Consider the following 15,941-nt stretch of genomic DNA (forward strand, 5'->3'; position numbering starts at 1 on the left):
CAGGTAAGTATTAATGGTTAATTAAGAATATTAAAGGACTTTTTTCGTGGTTATGTTTTTTGTTCAATTAAAATACTTTTTCTATGTGTTTGTGTGTTTATTTACTTTTAACTCTTAAAGGAAATGGGTAAGGGGTACAAGTACCTCTATACTCATTTCTCCTGGGAGGGGGGGTGGGCATCTGGGGGACCCCTTTTTAAAGGGGACTCCCAGATTCCACCATGAACCCCCCACCCAGGAAATCGCGGCCTCCACCTCCACCGCCCATCGGAGGTGGAGAAGAGCCCCTTGTCCTTGGATTGGACAAGGGCTCGGAGGGGGAGGGGAAAGCTTGGCTGCCCCTCCCCTTCCGAGACCCCCCAATCCATGGACCATGCGGGCTGGTATAGTCAGGGTGCTCCGCATTCTGGCTATCCCAGCCTGCATGGGGACAAGGGGTTAAAGAGGTCTGGGAGGGGGGACCCCACGTCGTTTTTTTTTTTTATATTTCCCACACTCAGAACGAAGTAAGTAAAACTCTTCCCACTTGGGGGAATCTATGAAAATAATACATTATTGTTACCTGTGCAAAAAAAACTGACATTTTCCGCATTTAAAAGACATTTTTGCCCTTGAAACTTAAAAATCGATTTTCTCAAAAACTATAAGGTCTTTTTGAAAAATTTTTTTTCCTCTTATTCCCACTGATCCCCTTAATATACCCTAGGAATTTGGTGTTCCTAAACTTTAAGCAGGCTTTGCTATTAACCGTTAAAGTCGGCGGGTTTTTAAATGTTTACATTTTTACTTTGAAACTTTAACATCGATTTTCTCAAAAACTATAAGGTCTTTTTGAAAAAAAAAAATTTCCTCTTATTCCTCCTGATCTCCTTAATATATTCTCCAAATTTGAGGCTCTTAGCATTTAAGGGGGCTTTGCTATTAACCCTTAAAGTCGGCGGCTTTTTTATATTATACGGAGCGTTACGGATTAACGCGAAATTACTGTAGCGTTTAATGCGAAATTACGGCATGAACAAATACCCATTGTAATGCGAAAATTACGCGAAAATTACGCTTACGCGAAATTTCGCGAAATCCTTCTTCATTACGATTATGTACTTACGGCCATAATCGTAATTACACTAATTACGCGAAATTTCGCGAAATCGTAATTAGGTCATTACGCTCATCTCTAACTATAAGCTTTCCAATATAGTTTATAATATTGAGAACAGTTGGCAAAATTGCAATTGAGAACCAGTGATAAGCAAAAATGCAAATATTCTTTTTGCATTTAATGTCATGAACAGAACAGAACTTTTGTGATTTTCTGCTGTTTTTGCCATTTTGTACTTAAAAAGCATAATTCTTAACCATACATATTCCCTGATTGATATATTTTTGTGAATGAAAAGTTGCAGTTTCCGTGAAAATTTGCAGTTTTCTGCGATGTTGGGGTTTCATTGACAATATTGCAAAAATACAATGGGAAATAGGCAATTCACTTTTTTCTCCTGAGTTTTCTCCGAGTTTTCTCCGAGGTGATATTTTCCCAACTTGTCATAAAATGCCTTTTAAACCACCAGCAAGCAATAAATTACTCAAAATAAATTTGAAAGTACTTTTTCAACAAAGAGATAACTCGAGAGAAAAAGTGGCATATGGGCCAATGTGTTTTTTGCAAAAAAAATATTTTCGATGGCACTTTGATGCAAAAATTGCTTTGGTGATTTGTTTTTTGAGCAACACTACTGAACAAAAAGAGGTATGACTAGTTAGTGTTTTTTGTTTAGGCGTTTTTGGACAGTTGGATCTTCATGGGCTGCCCCGCTTGGTGTATAAGACTAAGCTGGGACTTACTGCATTGGCCGGATCTCAGTTCATCATTGTAGCAGATCCTGTGGACTGGCAGGTATGAAGTTCTGATCGCTGGTGAGGTCCACATGAAGAAATATGAATGCTATGTATTATCTGAAGAGATGTTTTACTAATAATCATATCATACATATTTTGATAAGGTGGGTGAGGACATCGTGATCACCACCAGCAGTTACAAGGCCTGGCAGACGGAAGCCAGAAGAATTATCGCTGTGTCACCTGATCAGAGAAACCTCACCTTAAATGCCTCCCTCACCTTCACCCACACAGGTAGGTCACGTGACCAGACACATTTATGAAAATACAACATTTCAGGTCTAAAACTTTCATAGTGCTTTTTCATTGTGTTCTTCTATCCCGCCAATGTGGGTACTTAAAGGGACTCCGAGCACCTCACATGGGCATGCCTTTAAGACTCCGACCAGTACTGCAAAGTATTTAAACATGCATACCTTTCTGCAGCTTGTGCTCTCCTCTTTCATTTAATGCCTGAATTGCTGTTCTACACCAAAACGCTTTCATTCTATTTTAATTTAAAAATCACGGATGCCATGTTGGCTATGTTATAACTTCCAGGTCACCCCTTTCTTCTCTGTTAGAGAAGTGCATCACTGAATGAAGCAGGAAGAGGAAGTGACACGCATGGCCATTGCAAGAGGCTCCTCCAGAGGGGTCATAGTGTGACTTTATTGGAAGTCGTCTGGCTTAAAGGCATGCCCATGAGAGGTGCTCGGAGTCCCTTTAACTTTAGATTCTCAGCCAAGTTCCTGACTGCATTACATTGGGTGCTGGAGCTGATTGTAATGTTTAATTTCACTTGTAATGTTGCATAATTTTCATTATTACAATTCTGATCATAGATACGATTTCATGGTTATCTTGAGTTCGCGTTATTTTACATACCATATTTTCTCCTGTATAAACGCACTTTTTGTCCCCAAAAAATGGAAAGAAAAAGTCCCTGCGTCTTATATGCCGAATGCAGGGAATCCCCGACCTAGAAATGCCTGCCAATACGAACCACTGACCTGTGGTGACAACTTGGACTCCCTGCATTGTCCTCCCATGGATGCTCCTCTCTCCCTGTGTCTTTCACTCCCCCGTGTATGCTCCTCTGCCCCGTGTCTCCCTCTCCCCAGTGTATGCTACTCTGCCCCGTGTCTCCCATACCCCGTGTATGCGCCTCTGCCCCGTGTCTCCCATGCCCCGTGTATGCGCCTCTGCCCCGTGTCTCCCTCTCCCCTGAGTATGCTACTCTGCCCCGTGTCTCTCTCTCCCCTGTGTATGCTCCTCTGCCCCTTGTCTCCCTCTCCCCATGTATGCTCCCCTTCCCCGTGTCTCCCTCTCCCCGTGTATGCTCCCCTTCCCCGTGTCTCCCTCTCCCCGTGTATGCTCCTCTGCCCCATGTCTCCCGCTCCCCCGTGTATGCTACTCTGCCCCGTGTATCCCTCTTCCCCGTGTATGCTACTCTGCCCCGTGTCTCCCATGCCCCGTGTATGCGCCTTTGCCCGTGTCTCCCTCTCCCCCGTGTATGCTCCTCTGCCCCCGTGTCTCCCTCTCCCCGTGTATGCGCCTCTGCCCCGTGTCTCCCTCTCCCCTGTGTATGCTCCTCTGCCCTGTGTCTCCCTCTCCCCTGTGTATGCTCCTCTGCCCCGTGTCTCCCACTCCCCCGTGTATGCTCCTCTGCCCCGTACCTCCCGCTCCCCCGTGCCTATGTCCCTCATCGTGAAATTAGCGATATGCTCTCGACCAATGGGATCAAACAAATTGATCGATTTTTGACAAAAATTGATTGATCAGGAATTGTTTGTGGCATTGCTTTTCAAATGATCAAATCATCTGGATATGGATAAAAAAATCGACCAGTGTATGGCCATCTTTCGCGAGCATACCCCATTGTGTCTAACAAAATGCTCAGCAGCTTCAAAACACAAAAGAGAAAAAACCTGTCTTTGCAAGCTTATAGTAGAAGGGAAGAAACAAGAGGTAAACAGTGAGTAAGCAGTAATGCCTGGAGGTGGCAAATTCCTAAGGCCTCGTTCACATCAGGCAGCGCGTATGACTGACTGGCCGTGTGCTCGGGACGCAAGCGAACCCGATCGCACGCCATTACAGTGAATGGAATCAGCAATGTACTTTGTCAAAAATGCGTGCAGTAGCGCGCATAATATGAACGTCTGGACTCTGAAGTACTGTCTATGCACGTCTGATGTTCTTGCTGATCGCATACCATACGTGCTGCTGAAACGCGCACGGCAGCGCATACAATGTGAACAAGTCCTTAATCACATTCTGCAAGAATCAAGCATTGGTCAGTGGCAAGAGAGGATTATCTGCGTACTGTATGTGGTGTTCCCAGTTCCCAAGTTAGCTACTTGTGATTCCCAGTAGGTGAATGGCCAAATTTTCCTGTACGCTTTTCCAGGGCCCATAAATGGTATACAGTGGATTTATAGGGTGGTTAGGGATGGTCGGAAATTTTCGCCAGAAGTGATACTTCTGATTTTTTAATTGGGAAATCGGCAATGGAAAATTGGATTTCTGTGGAACTCCGAATTACCGCAACCTGGTAACTTTAGGCCAGTCACAGCCCTCGAAAAATCGGATTGCTGCAGTATTTATAGCCCAATCAAAAGACTTGTATACTACTAAATATTTTTGAGTCTTCTGACTGGCCTAAAATTTCCAAAGTTTTAGAATTTCTGCGGTAAAACACCGCATTCTTTGATTGGTACAATACTACAGAGTATTTCTGGTTTTCTGTTTTACAGCAAAAAATCAGAAAATCAGATTTACCACAAAAATCGGAAAAACTTGAAAATTTTAGGCAATTCAGAAGACTCAAAAATTCTCTGTAGTATCCGAGTCCTTTGATTGGTGTATAATTACCACGGCAATTCGATTTCCGTTTTAAAAATTCTGCATTCTGTGATTGTTGAATGCTTCCCAGTTCTGAAATATTTAGCCAATTAACTGTTTACAAGTACATCGTAATGTAAAACAATGGTTCGTAATGGAATCTGTAATTTCCGACTATACTGGTTATAGTAGCTTTTCAACATGGGAATAGACTGCAGAATACCGCAGGAGTGTATACACATTAAGTACCCTCCCCCGAGCTTCATCAATCCTCTGACCAAAGACATAATGGAAAGCTCCTTGATTTCCATCTAGACCTAAAAGGGATCTGTGTTACTATAGAGGAGTCGATAGGCTCAGGGCCGGTTCTACACTTTTTGCGCCTGAAGTAAACTTGTGAGCATGTGAGCATGCTCCAATAATTCCACCCCCCCCATCCCTCCCCCAGCTCACCAACCATCTCGGTGCTGCCTCCCCCATCCCATCTTCCCCCTCATCACCAATGCAGCCCAGTAGTGTTAGCAGCGGCGTGGCAGCCGGCTAGGGGGTGCTATGTCCGGGTAGCCGTGATGTCCACATGGGCGGCAGTAAGGCGGGCAGTGGCAGGCTAGGCACACTCTTCACTTCCTGTTTCTGCCTGGCGCCGCCTCCACACTTCCGCCACCTGAGGAAGCTGTGTTGCCATGGGCAGGACATCCCTGGATAGGCTATAATAGAATTATTCTCGAACACGCTTATTACAAACAGATATTTGCAAACATCATAACTATTGCAAATAAAATAAATCAAAGGCCATTTGCTTTTATTTCTATTTGCCAACCAACATGCCTATCTGTGTGTGTCTCCATACAGCAAACACCTACACAGTGCCCATGCCCAACACCACGCTGAATTACACGCTGGCAGCGGACGTAGCTCTCCTCACCAGAAACATCAAGATCATTGGAGAAGATTACTTGGGCTGGTACAGTGAGTCATTTGGAGCTGAAGTCCTGGTCAGCACATTTACAGCCAATGGCATGGAATACCGAGGTATGCAAGATTCAGTATCTGATGAGTTCACCTGATAATTTAATAGCCTTACTTTAGATTTATGGAACTGATTTATGGAACGGTTCTGATCCAGTTCTGCATCATGGCCTCAATTCACTAAGCTTTATTTAACACTTTATCGAACATTTGATAATTTACCGCATGAGTAAAATCTAATTTTGAATTCACTGAGGTGTTGTAAATTTATTGAATGTTTTATCAATAAAACATTTGATACATCTATAACACCTTAGTAAATTTAAAATGAGATTTTACTCATGAGGTAAATTATCAAACGTTCGACAGTGTTCTATAAGGTTTGGTAAAGCTTAGTGAATCGAGGCCATGCATGTCTGAAGAAGGAACTTAACTTTTCAAAAGATTGAAATAAACCATGTACAGTTAGTCATTAAAAGTATTACTGTGATCAGCATTTTTTGTTTGATGTTTGCATTTCTGCTCCTTGACTAACACCGCACCATACTTCACTAGCCTGATATAACAGTTTCTGTCTTTTATACTGGAATTACTCTTTAACCAATTATCCGCTTCAATAGAATTATCTCAATCGAGGTAAGTGCACTGCTTTTGACCTCAGTCACCAGAACTCACTGTGCTGTAAATTCTTTGAATGCTTTCATCTCTCTCTCCCTAGCAGAACATATAGAAACAGAAAGCAGAAGTCCTGTTTTTGTCTCACACTGCCCCCTAGTGACTAGTAGCCATAAATACGCATTACACAGCAGTACTAATTACACGCAAGAAAATGTAACAAATGAAGAAATGTGAAAGAAAAATGTTCTAAAATAAACTGGCCTGGTGCACTTGCAAGCCTCTAAATAAATTGGCTGCTAAGTTAAACAGAGTGCATTCACTCATGTATTTTATAAATCTTATACATTTTAAAAGCCACAGGAAAAATCTATGTTTTATGCTTTGCTGCAGGAAAAGCAAGGATAGAGAATGTGGAATTCTATCACAGCGGCCAGTTATGGAACATAGAACCCACCGATCCCCACTACTCCCTGTCCTTCCTCAACCTGGGAGACGTAAGTAGGGAGAGAAAGCGAGAGTATACACACTACCATTCAAAAGTTTAAGAACACTAATTTTTCTACTTTGTTTGTTTGTTTTATTGAAATTCAAGCAGTTCAATGTCTCATTGTATTCCAAAATGAAAGGCTACAACAGATAAACAATTAAAATTAAGTAGAAGTCATGGAATCCTCGTAAAAAACAAAAATCTCTTTAACAGGTGTCTTGGAATGAGTCCTATGTGAGGGGCTGCGCTATCCACAACAGCTTTGCTCCCGCCATTGGAATATTCCGTAGCAATGGGCTGGACATTGAAGACAATACCGTGTATTTTAGTGTTGGACAAGGTAAACAATGATGATTTCTAGATTGCTATTAATAGTCCCAGCCAGGGCACCATGTGCAAGGAGTTTGTATCTTCTCCCCGTGTCTGCGTGGGTTTCCTCCAGGTACTCCGGTTTCCTCCCACATCCCAAAAACATACAGATAAGTTAATTGGCTCACCCCTATAATTGGCCCTAGACTACAGTACTTACACTACATAATACATACATACATACATACACATATGATAATAGTAGGGATTAGATTGTGAGCTCCTTTGAGGGACAGTTAGTGACAATACAATATATATATATACTGATAATAATAGCAACGCGCACACTTGTCTCAAAGGTGAAAAGAGATCAAAACAGTCTCACAGTTCCACAAATAGGTATGCTTCACAGATCCAACCGTTATACCAATGAACTATCCTTTGATCTCTTGTCCCCGGACAATCACATCCACATGCAGAGAAAAGATAAAAGGCAAATAGCATAATACTGCGATTAAGGTTAGGTCAGACAGCAAAGACCATCACCGCTTAAATCCAGCTGTGTGAATTTATATAACACCTATAGCCAGCACCAGTGTCAGGACACCCCCTTTGTGTCCGCACTCACCAGGCTGGCCTCCCAGATCTCCGGAGGTGGGATTGATCGTTTGAAGGGGGATTTGTTAGATTCACTGCTTCCTAAGGTTATGAAACCCAGGTGAGGCTGTAAACTAAAAAGCCAAACATAGCATAATTCCGTGGGTTTATTAAAAGATTAAAAGCAAAGTTGCACTCACAAGCCACGCAGGGTAAGAGCGCGTTTTAAACAGTTGGGGTCCCGAAACCGCTCAGCTGCTCCAGCATCAGATCGTCTCTCGCTCTCTCTCCCGCCGGCACTACTTCCTGGTCCAGTCACGTGCATCAACACTCCGCCCTATGCATTTCGTCACATCAATGACTCATCAGGGGCTGTTGATGCACGCAAGACCGGACAGTCTTATTGAAACGGAGAACCCTCCCCCTCCAGCGTCCAATAGAACCAATTAAAAAACGAGCTTAAAAAACTTATACTTAAAACGAAAAACGGAAAGAAAAACTGAATCAAACCCACGGAATTATGCTATGCAGTGAATCTAACAAATCCCCCTTCAAACGATCAATCCCACCTCCGGAGATCTGGGAGGCCAGCCTGGTGAGTGCGGGCACAAAGGGGGTGTCCTGACACTGGTGCTGGCTATAGGTGTTATATTAATTCACACAGCTGGATTTAAGCAGTGATGGTCTTTGCTGTCTGACCTAACCTTAATCGCAGTATTATGCTATGTGCCTTTTATCTTTTCTCTGCATGTGGATGTGATTGTCCGGGGACAAGAGACCAAAGGATAGTTCATTGGTATAACGGTTGGATCTGTGAAGCATACCTATTTGTGGAACTGTGAGACTGTTTTGATCTCTTTTTACCTTTGAGACAAGTGTGCGCGTTGCTATTATTATCTATAATTTTATGTCTGCACATTGACATTGCTATACGCGAACCACGGAGTGCTGATTTCCTGAAGCGCATATACAATTTTATTCAATATATATATACTGTACAGCGCTGCGTAAGATGTCGGCGCTATATAAATACTAAATAATAATAATAATAATAAAATAATAATAATAGTGATTGCTAGATTGCTATTGATGGTTATTGCTGTACATTTTTTACAGTGCAAGGCATTGAGATTAGGACTGTTTCACAAATTCTCTTTTGTAGTCCACATACATCTTTCTCCACCTAATAAGGTCTATTTACAAAAGTGTGCTTATTTGATCATTCTGAATGTGGTGCAGTTGGATCATACCATAAACAGTCACCCCTACGAGTAAGCTCTCCATGAGACATGACAATTTGACCATAGAGCTCCTGTGCTCATCAGTAGTACAGATGAAGCTCTGGAAATCACGGGGCTATGTCACCTCTTCCTCTCAGGGGCCACAACCCCTTTTGTGGGGACAGAACTCTTAAAGTAGAAATGGGCTGTGTTGCCTCTCCATTTTAGAACCATTATCTCTTTACTGGTGAGCATTAGACGACCTTTTAAAGGGGATTGGCCACAATGTTCAGCACCATGGATAGTGTCTCAAGCCGTGATGGCTAAAAATGACAATTCAGCCAGATGGCCCTGTATCCTGTACAGCTTGCATCTCCTCTAGCTACCCCGTCTCCTGTATAGCCTGCTGCTCCTCAAGTTTCTGTTTCCTGTGCATCTTGTATCTCTTGTGGTAGTTGATCCCTTTAACGTATCCTGCCTCTCTTCTGGTTCCTGTCTTGGACGCAGCCTGCCTCTCTTCTAGTTTTTGTCCTCTATGCAGCCTGCCTCTCTTCTAGTCCCTGTGTGGCCTGCCTCTCTTCTAGTTCCTGTCCTCTGTGCAGCCTGCCTCTCTTCTAGTCCCTGTGTGGCCTGCCTCTCTTCTAGTGTCTGTCCTCTGTGCATCCTGCCTCTCTTCTAGTCCCTGTGTGGCCTGCCTCTCTTCTAGTTCCTGTCCTCTGTGCAGCCTGCCTTTCTTCTTGTTCTTGTCCTCTGTGCAGCCTGTCTCTCTTCTAGTTCCTGTCCTCTGTGCAGCCTGCCTCTCTTCTAGTTCCTGTCCTCTGTGCATCCTGCCTCTCTTCTAGTCCCTGTGTGGCCTGCCTCTCTTCTAGTTCCTGTCCTCTGTGCAGCCTGCCTTTCTTCTTGTTCTTGTCCTCTGTGCAGCCTGTCTCTCTTCTAGTTCCTGTCCTCTGTGCAGCCTGCCTCTCTTCTAGTTCCTGTCCTCTGTGCAGCCTGCCTCTCTTCTAGTTCCTGTCCTCTGTGCAGCCTGTCTCTCTTCTAGTTCCTGTCCTCTGTGCAGTGCAGCCTGCCTCTCTTCTAGTTCCTGTCCTCTGTGCAGCCTGCCTCTCTTCTAGTTCCTGTCCTCTGTGCAGCTTGCCTCTCTTCTAGTTTCTGTCCTCTATGCAGCCTGCCTCTCTTCTAGTCCCTGTGTGGCCTGCCCCTCTTCTAGTTCCTGTCCTCTGTGCAGCCTGCCTCTCTTCTAGTTCCTGTCCTCTGTGCAGCCTGCCTCTCTTCTAGTTCCTGTCCTCTGTGCAGCCTGCCTCTCTTCTAGTTCCTGTCCTCTGTGCAGCCTGTCTCTCTTCTAGTTCCTGTCCTCTGTGCAGCCTGCCTCTCTTCTAGTTCCTGTCCTCTGTGCAGCCTGCCTCTCTTCTTGTTCCTGTCCTCTGTGCAGCTTGCCTTTCTTCTAGTTTCTGTCCTCTATGCAGCCTGCCTCTCTTCTAGTCCCTGTGTGGCCTGCCTCTCTTCTAGTTCCTGTCCTCTGTGCAGCCTGTCCCTCTTCTTGTTCCTGTCCTCTGTGCAGCCTGTCTCTCTTCTAGTTCCTGTCCTCTGTGCAGCCTGTCTCTCTTCTAGTTCCTGTCCTCTGTGCAGCCTGCCTCTCTTCTTGTTCCTGTCCTCTGTGCAGCCTGCCTCTCTTCTTGTCTCTGTCCTCTATGCAGCCTGACCCTCTTCTAGTCCCTGTGTGGCCTGCCTATCTCCTAGTTTTAAATTTTCTTTTTTATTGCAGCCTCTAGATCTTCTTTTTTCCCCACAAACATCAGGTGTATATTTTCCCCTGCTGATAAGCCTACCTTCATCAGCACACTTTTTAGCTCTGGGGTTTTAGTTGCATCATTCATTGTTTGCTTAGTTGTCATTCACTAGTTTTATAATAAAAAGTTGCATAATTATTATTTCAGACATGTATAACTACTTTCGGACCGAGCGAGTGCGAATCTACGTCGGGCAGGGGGCGCTGCGGTCCTGACAGGACGTAAACTCTACGTCCCATTGACCGCGCGCCCCTGCCCGTCTCCGCCGCTCGGTCCGCTCTGCCCCCGCCGCTCGTTGCTGCCCTGCCACCTCTGTGACGGCAGAGCACTGTGAGCCGGGCAGGAGCAGTTTTCATTGGCTCCTGGCCCTGTCATTCATGTAAGCCTCTCTCATTGGCTTACATGGAGTGACAGGGTCAGGAGCCAATGAAAGCGGCTCCTGACCGGCGCACAGCGCTCTGCCGTCATAGCGACGGCAGAGAGAGCAGCCTGCGGCGGGGACAGAGCGGCGTGTTCGTCGGGAGCGGCGGATCATTGCGGTGATTCGTCGGGAAGCGGCGATTTACGGGACCAGCACCCTCTGGTCCTTAAGGGGGCAGAGGGTGCTGGTCCAGAAAGGGATAAGGAGGAACACGAAATGCTAAAACACAAAAATAGAAAAGAAAGAGAAAAATAAACAAAAAACAAAAACACTACAACAGCTGATTCACTTTTCCAGATGATTCTCTCTGCAGCCTTTGGTTCTCATCTCGTCCTATGTAGACTGCATATTATGCTCTTTGTATCTACTTTGCAGCATGCCTTGCTCTTACTTCGCCTCTCTTCTAGTTCCCATCTCCACCTGTGCAGTCCATCTCGCCTCTAGTTCCCATCTCCACCTGTGCAGTCCATCTCTCCTCTAGTTCCCATCTCCACCTGCGCAGTCCATCTCGCCTCTAGTTCCCATCTCCACCTGTGCAGTCCATCTCTCCTCTAGTTCCCATCTCCACCTGCGCAGTCCATCTCTCCTCTAGTTCCCATCTCCACCTGTGCAGTCCATCTCGCCTCTAGTTCCCATCTCCACCTGTGCAGTCCATCTCTCCTCTAGTTCCCATCTCCACCTGTGCAGTCCATCTCGCCTCTAGTTCCCATCTCCACCTGTGCAGTCCATCTCTCCTCTAGTTCCCATCTCCACCTGCGCAGTCCATCTCGCCTCTAGTTCCCATCTCCACCTGCGCAGTCCATCTCTCCTCTAGTTCCCATCTCCACCTGCGCAGTCCATCTCGCCTCTAGTTCCCATCTCCACCTGCGCAGTCCATCTCGCCTCTAGTTCCCATCTCCACCTGTGCAGTCCATCTCTCCTCTAGTTCCCATCTCCACCTGTGCAGTCCATCTCCATACGTTTTCCATTGTGAAGTGCTACAAAGTTCTTTTAAATTGAAGATGAAAAATTATCTCTTAGGAGAAAACTCAGGGGAAAAAGTGAATTGCATATGGCCCAGGTGTTTTTGTGGCTACACTTGTAGTGGGTGTGAAGATCATGATGGCCACATTTGTTTTATAACCCTCGTGAGATGGGCCCCCAGGCCGTGAAGGGCATCAATGGGAAGCAAGCAAAGGGTGTAAACATTGGGGGCCCCCTTAAAATTTTGCTGGGGTCCCAATGAATTGTAGTTACACCACTGTTTTGAGGTGAGCTTTTCTTCCTTTACCTCCTCTTAGGAATACGAGTGACCGGAGACCGTGTGAATGTGAGAAGAAATCTGGTGGCCCTCGCTGCCTGGCCCCGTACATACCAAGGCTTGCAGCCAACTGACTCCCTGTGGCATGCTGGGATACAGGTTGGTGTTGTGCATCATATTTCGCTTCATGTCTACAGCAATATTTTTTAAACACTTAACCCCAAGGGTTTTTCCTCTAACAGACCAGAGTAATTTTCACCTGTCATTCACCAATAACTCTATCACTAGTTATCACACATGATCTATACCTTGTTTTTTTTTGCCACAAATAAAGCTTTTTGGGGGTGATATTTGTTTTCAGTAATTACCTTATTTTCTATTCAGTTTAAAGGGAAAACTTGGGGAAAGTGTAACGATTGTGGAATTCTCTCCGTGATCAGCGCACAAGACGTGTGCGCTGAAACTGCGGAAATCCTCCACAAACGTATAATTTGCGGAAACCCAGCAGAAGGTGCAACGCACCTGTAGAGGGAAATTCCTGTCGACAGGGGGAGCTGTGGAGTGCAGAGGAACAGCTCCTCTGCCCTATCACACACGCCAGACAGGAATTGCACGAAGGGACGGAACGCAATCGCAAGTGAGGCGATTGAGAATGAGCACAGAGACAGATTGTATGTGTGTGCACCAAACTAGTCGCCAACCCGTGACGGTGCACACACCACAGCAGATATGAAGTAGGAACACGATCGCTAGAGGTGCGATCGCCAGACGTGACACAAGGTTATAGCAAGGCAGAGCACGAGAGTAGCAAAGGCACAGCAAATCATACAATGAGGAGATACGGAAAATAACAAACGCTAGCTAAACGCGAACACCGCACTCATTCGCAACAGTGCACGCGTTTCTGCGCGGTCTCCACGTGATAAGCACAATAGAGACAAGCACGCCTAACTAACCATTGACAGACAAACCTGAAACAGAGGACGCGAACGCTTGCTTAACGGTTTCCTCACCGAGCCTCCAGCAAGCGTTCCGTTCGTAGCAGACAAGACAGACACACGAAAACAGGGACAAGCGAGAGATAGGATCCACAGCACTAGCGAAAGTGGCTAGCGCGATCCAGGAAGACAGAACAAAAGGATCCACAGCACTAGCGCAGGATGCTAGTGCGATCCAGGTACAGATCAGAAGGGGCTACCAGTAACAACCGCTGTTCCGGTTAGCACCCAGACACACAGAACGATTTCCTGTCGACCACCGCTGGGACAGGACAATCGCAACAGACAAACAAAACAGATAAGCAATCCTAACTGCACTAAGGAAACATGCCCAGTGCAGTTTCCAGGGATTACTCTAGGCTAATCTTCAACAAAGAGCAAGGCTGACACTCCTCCAGGAGTGTTTCACAGGAAGAATCCTTATGACCAGCCAAGGTCTGTGATATCACATGGTATATATAGAGCAGGCCTACAAGGGATTAGAGTTGGGCCGAACCTCCGATTTTAGGTTCGCGAACTTCCGCGGAAGGTTCGGTTCGCGTTAAAGTTCGCGAACCGCAATAGACTTCAATGGGGATGCGAACTTTGAAAAAAAAATAATTATGCTGGCCACAAAAGTGATGGAAAAGATGTTTCAAGGGGTCTAACACCTGGAGGGGGGCATGGCGGAGTGGGATACATGCCAAAAGTCCCGGGGAAAAATCTGGATTTGACGCAAAGCAGCGTTTTAAGGGCAGAAATCACATTGAATGCTAAATGACAGGCCTAAAGTGCTTTCAAACATCTTGCATGTGTATACATCAATCAGGTAGTGTAATTAAGGTACTGCTTCACACTGACACACCAAACTCACCGTGTAACGCACCGCAAACAGCTGTTTGTGTAGTGACGGCCGTGCTGGACTGGTGCGCACCATGGCCAGAGTGCAGGTTTTGGTGGCTTTACAGCCCATATGGTCGCCTGGCTGATGTAGCTGAATGACAGAACAGTGACTGTCCAGCTGATCAAATTTGGTCTGACCACAATGAGGCAACGACCTTATTATCGTGGGTGTGCCCCCCGAGACACTCATCTAGGCGCCGGTCATTGCTTCATTGTGATACGCAAGCCCCTTCACCACGGCAAGGTAATGATCACGAAGGGGAATGGGCGCATGTACATGCCTTTTCTTTTGTTGTTGCAGCTGCCCGCAGTGCAGCCAGAAAAATTAGGCAGTCATGTACACGCACCAGAAAAATTATTACAGCGGCCGCTGCTAGCAGCGGCCTAAAAAATTCAGCAATCCGCCTGGAGTCCCGGACCCTGTTGGTGGTGGCGGAGAAGGTAGTCAAGCGGCCTGCAGGCAGACATGCTGTGTGGAGGGACTGGGAGCGACTTAGTCTTCTTGGGGCAGGCCAGGCAGCCAGTCACACGGCGTGCAGGCAGAGATGCTGTGTGTGCGGGGACTGACTTAGTCTTGGGGCGGGCAGCAGCCCTCCGGGATCCATGCCTCATTCATTTTGATAAAGGTGAGGTACTTAACACTTTTGTGACTTAGGCGACTTCTCTTCTCTGTGACAATGCCTCTAGCTGCGCTGAAGGTCCTTTCTGACAGGATGCTTGCGGCAGGGCAGGAGAGAAGTTGGATGGCAAATTGGGACAGCTCTGGCCACAGGTCAAGCCTGCGCACCCAGTAGTTCAAGGGTTCCTCATCGCTGTTCACAGCAGTGTCTACATCCACACTTAAGGCCAGGTAGTCGGCTACCTGCCGTTCCAGGCGTTGGTGGAGGGTGGATCCGGAAGGGCTACGGCGAGGCGTTGGACTAAAGAACGTCCGCATGTCCGACATCACCATGAGATCGCTGGAGCGTCCTGTCTTTGACTGCGTGGACACGGGAGGAGGATTAGTGGCAGTGGTACCTTGCGGGCGTTGTGCCGTCACATCACCCTTAAAGGCATTGTAAAGCATAGTTGACAGCTGGTTCTGCATGTGCTGCATCCTTTCCACCTTCCGGTGAGTTGGTAACAGGTCCGCCACTTTGTGCCTGTACCGAGGGTCTAGTAGTGTGGCCACCCAGTACAGGTCATTCCCCTTGAGGTTTTTTATACGGGGGTCCCTCAACAGGCAGGACAGCATAAAAGACGACATCTGCACAAAGTCGGATCCAGTACCCTCCATCTCCTCTTGCTCTTCCTCAGTGACGTCAGGTAAGTCAACCTCCTCCCCCCAGCCGCAAACAATACCACGGGAAGGTTGAGCAGCACAAGCCCCTTGCGATGCCTGCTGAGGTTGTTCTCCTGCCGCTGTCCCCTCCTCCTGCTCCTCCTCCCCCAAAGAAACACCTTGCTCATCATCCTCTGAGTCTGACTCGTTTTCTGCACACGACTTCTCTTCTTCCTCCTCCTCCCCCCTCTGTGCTGCCGCAGGTGTTGAGGAAACAGCTGGGTCTGATGAAAATTGGTCCCATGCCTGTTCCTGCCGTAACGGTTCCTGGTCACGCTCATTCACAGCTTCATCCGCCACTCTACGCACAGCACGCTCCAAGAAGTAAGCGTAGGGAATTAAGTCGCTGATGGTGCCCTCACTGCGGCTCACC

General features: G+C 46.5%; 1 protein-coding gene across 1 annotated transcript in view; it reads left to right on the plus strand.

Moving 5' to 3' along the window:
* The window catches only part of LOC137519140 (fibrocystin-L-like), a 328,027-nt gene that overhangs the window by 244,290 nt on the left and 67,796 nt on the right, over positions 1 to 15,941 (plus strand). Inside the window, exons 49-54 of the mRNA XM_068237923.1 lie at positions 1,776 to 1,894; positions 2,001 to 2,130; positions 5,572 to 5,751; positions 6,697 to 6,800; positions 7,007 to 7,133; positions 12,408 to 12,526. Coding sequence (XP_068094024.1) covers positions 1,776 to 1,894; positions 2,001 to 2,130; positions 5,572 to 5,751; positions 6,697 to 6,800; positions 7,007 to 7,133; positions 12,408 to 12,526 — 779 coding nt within the window. The remainder of the gene's footprint in view (positions 1 to 1,775; positions 1,895 to 2,000; positions 2,131 to 5,571; positions 5,752 to 6,696; positions 6,801 to 7,006; positions 7,134 to 12,407; positions 12,527 to 15,941) is intronic.

The sequence above is a fragment of the Hyperolius riggenbachi genome, chromosome 5 (assembly GCF_040937935.1).
Source record: "Hyperolius riggenbachi isolate aHypRig1 chromosome 5, aHypRig1.pri, whole genome shotgun sequence".
NCBI classification, from domain to species: Eukaryota; Metazoa; Chordata; class Amphibia; order Anura; family Hyperoliidae; genus Hyperolius; species Hyperolius riggenbachi.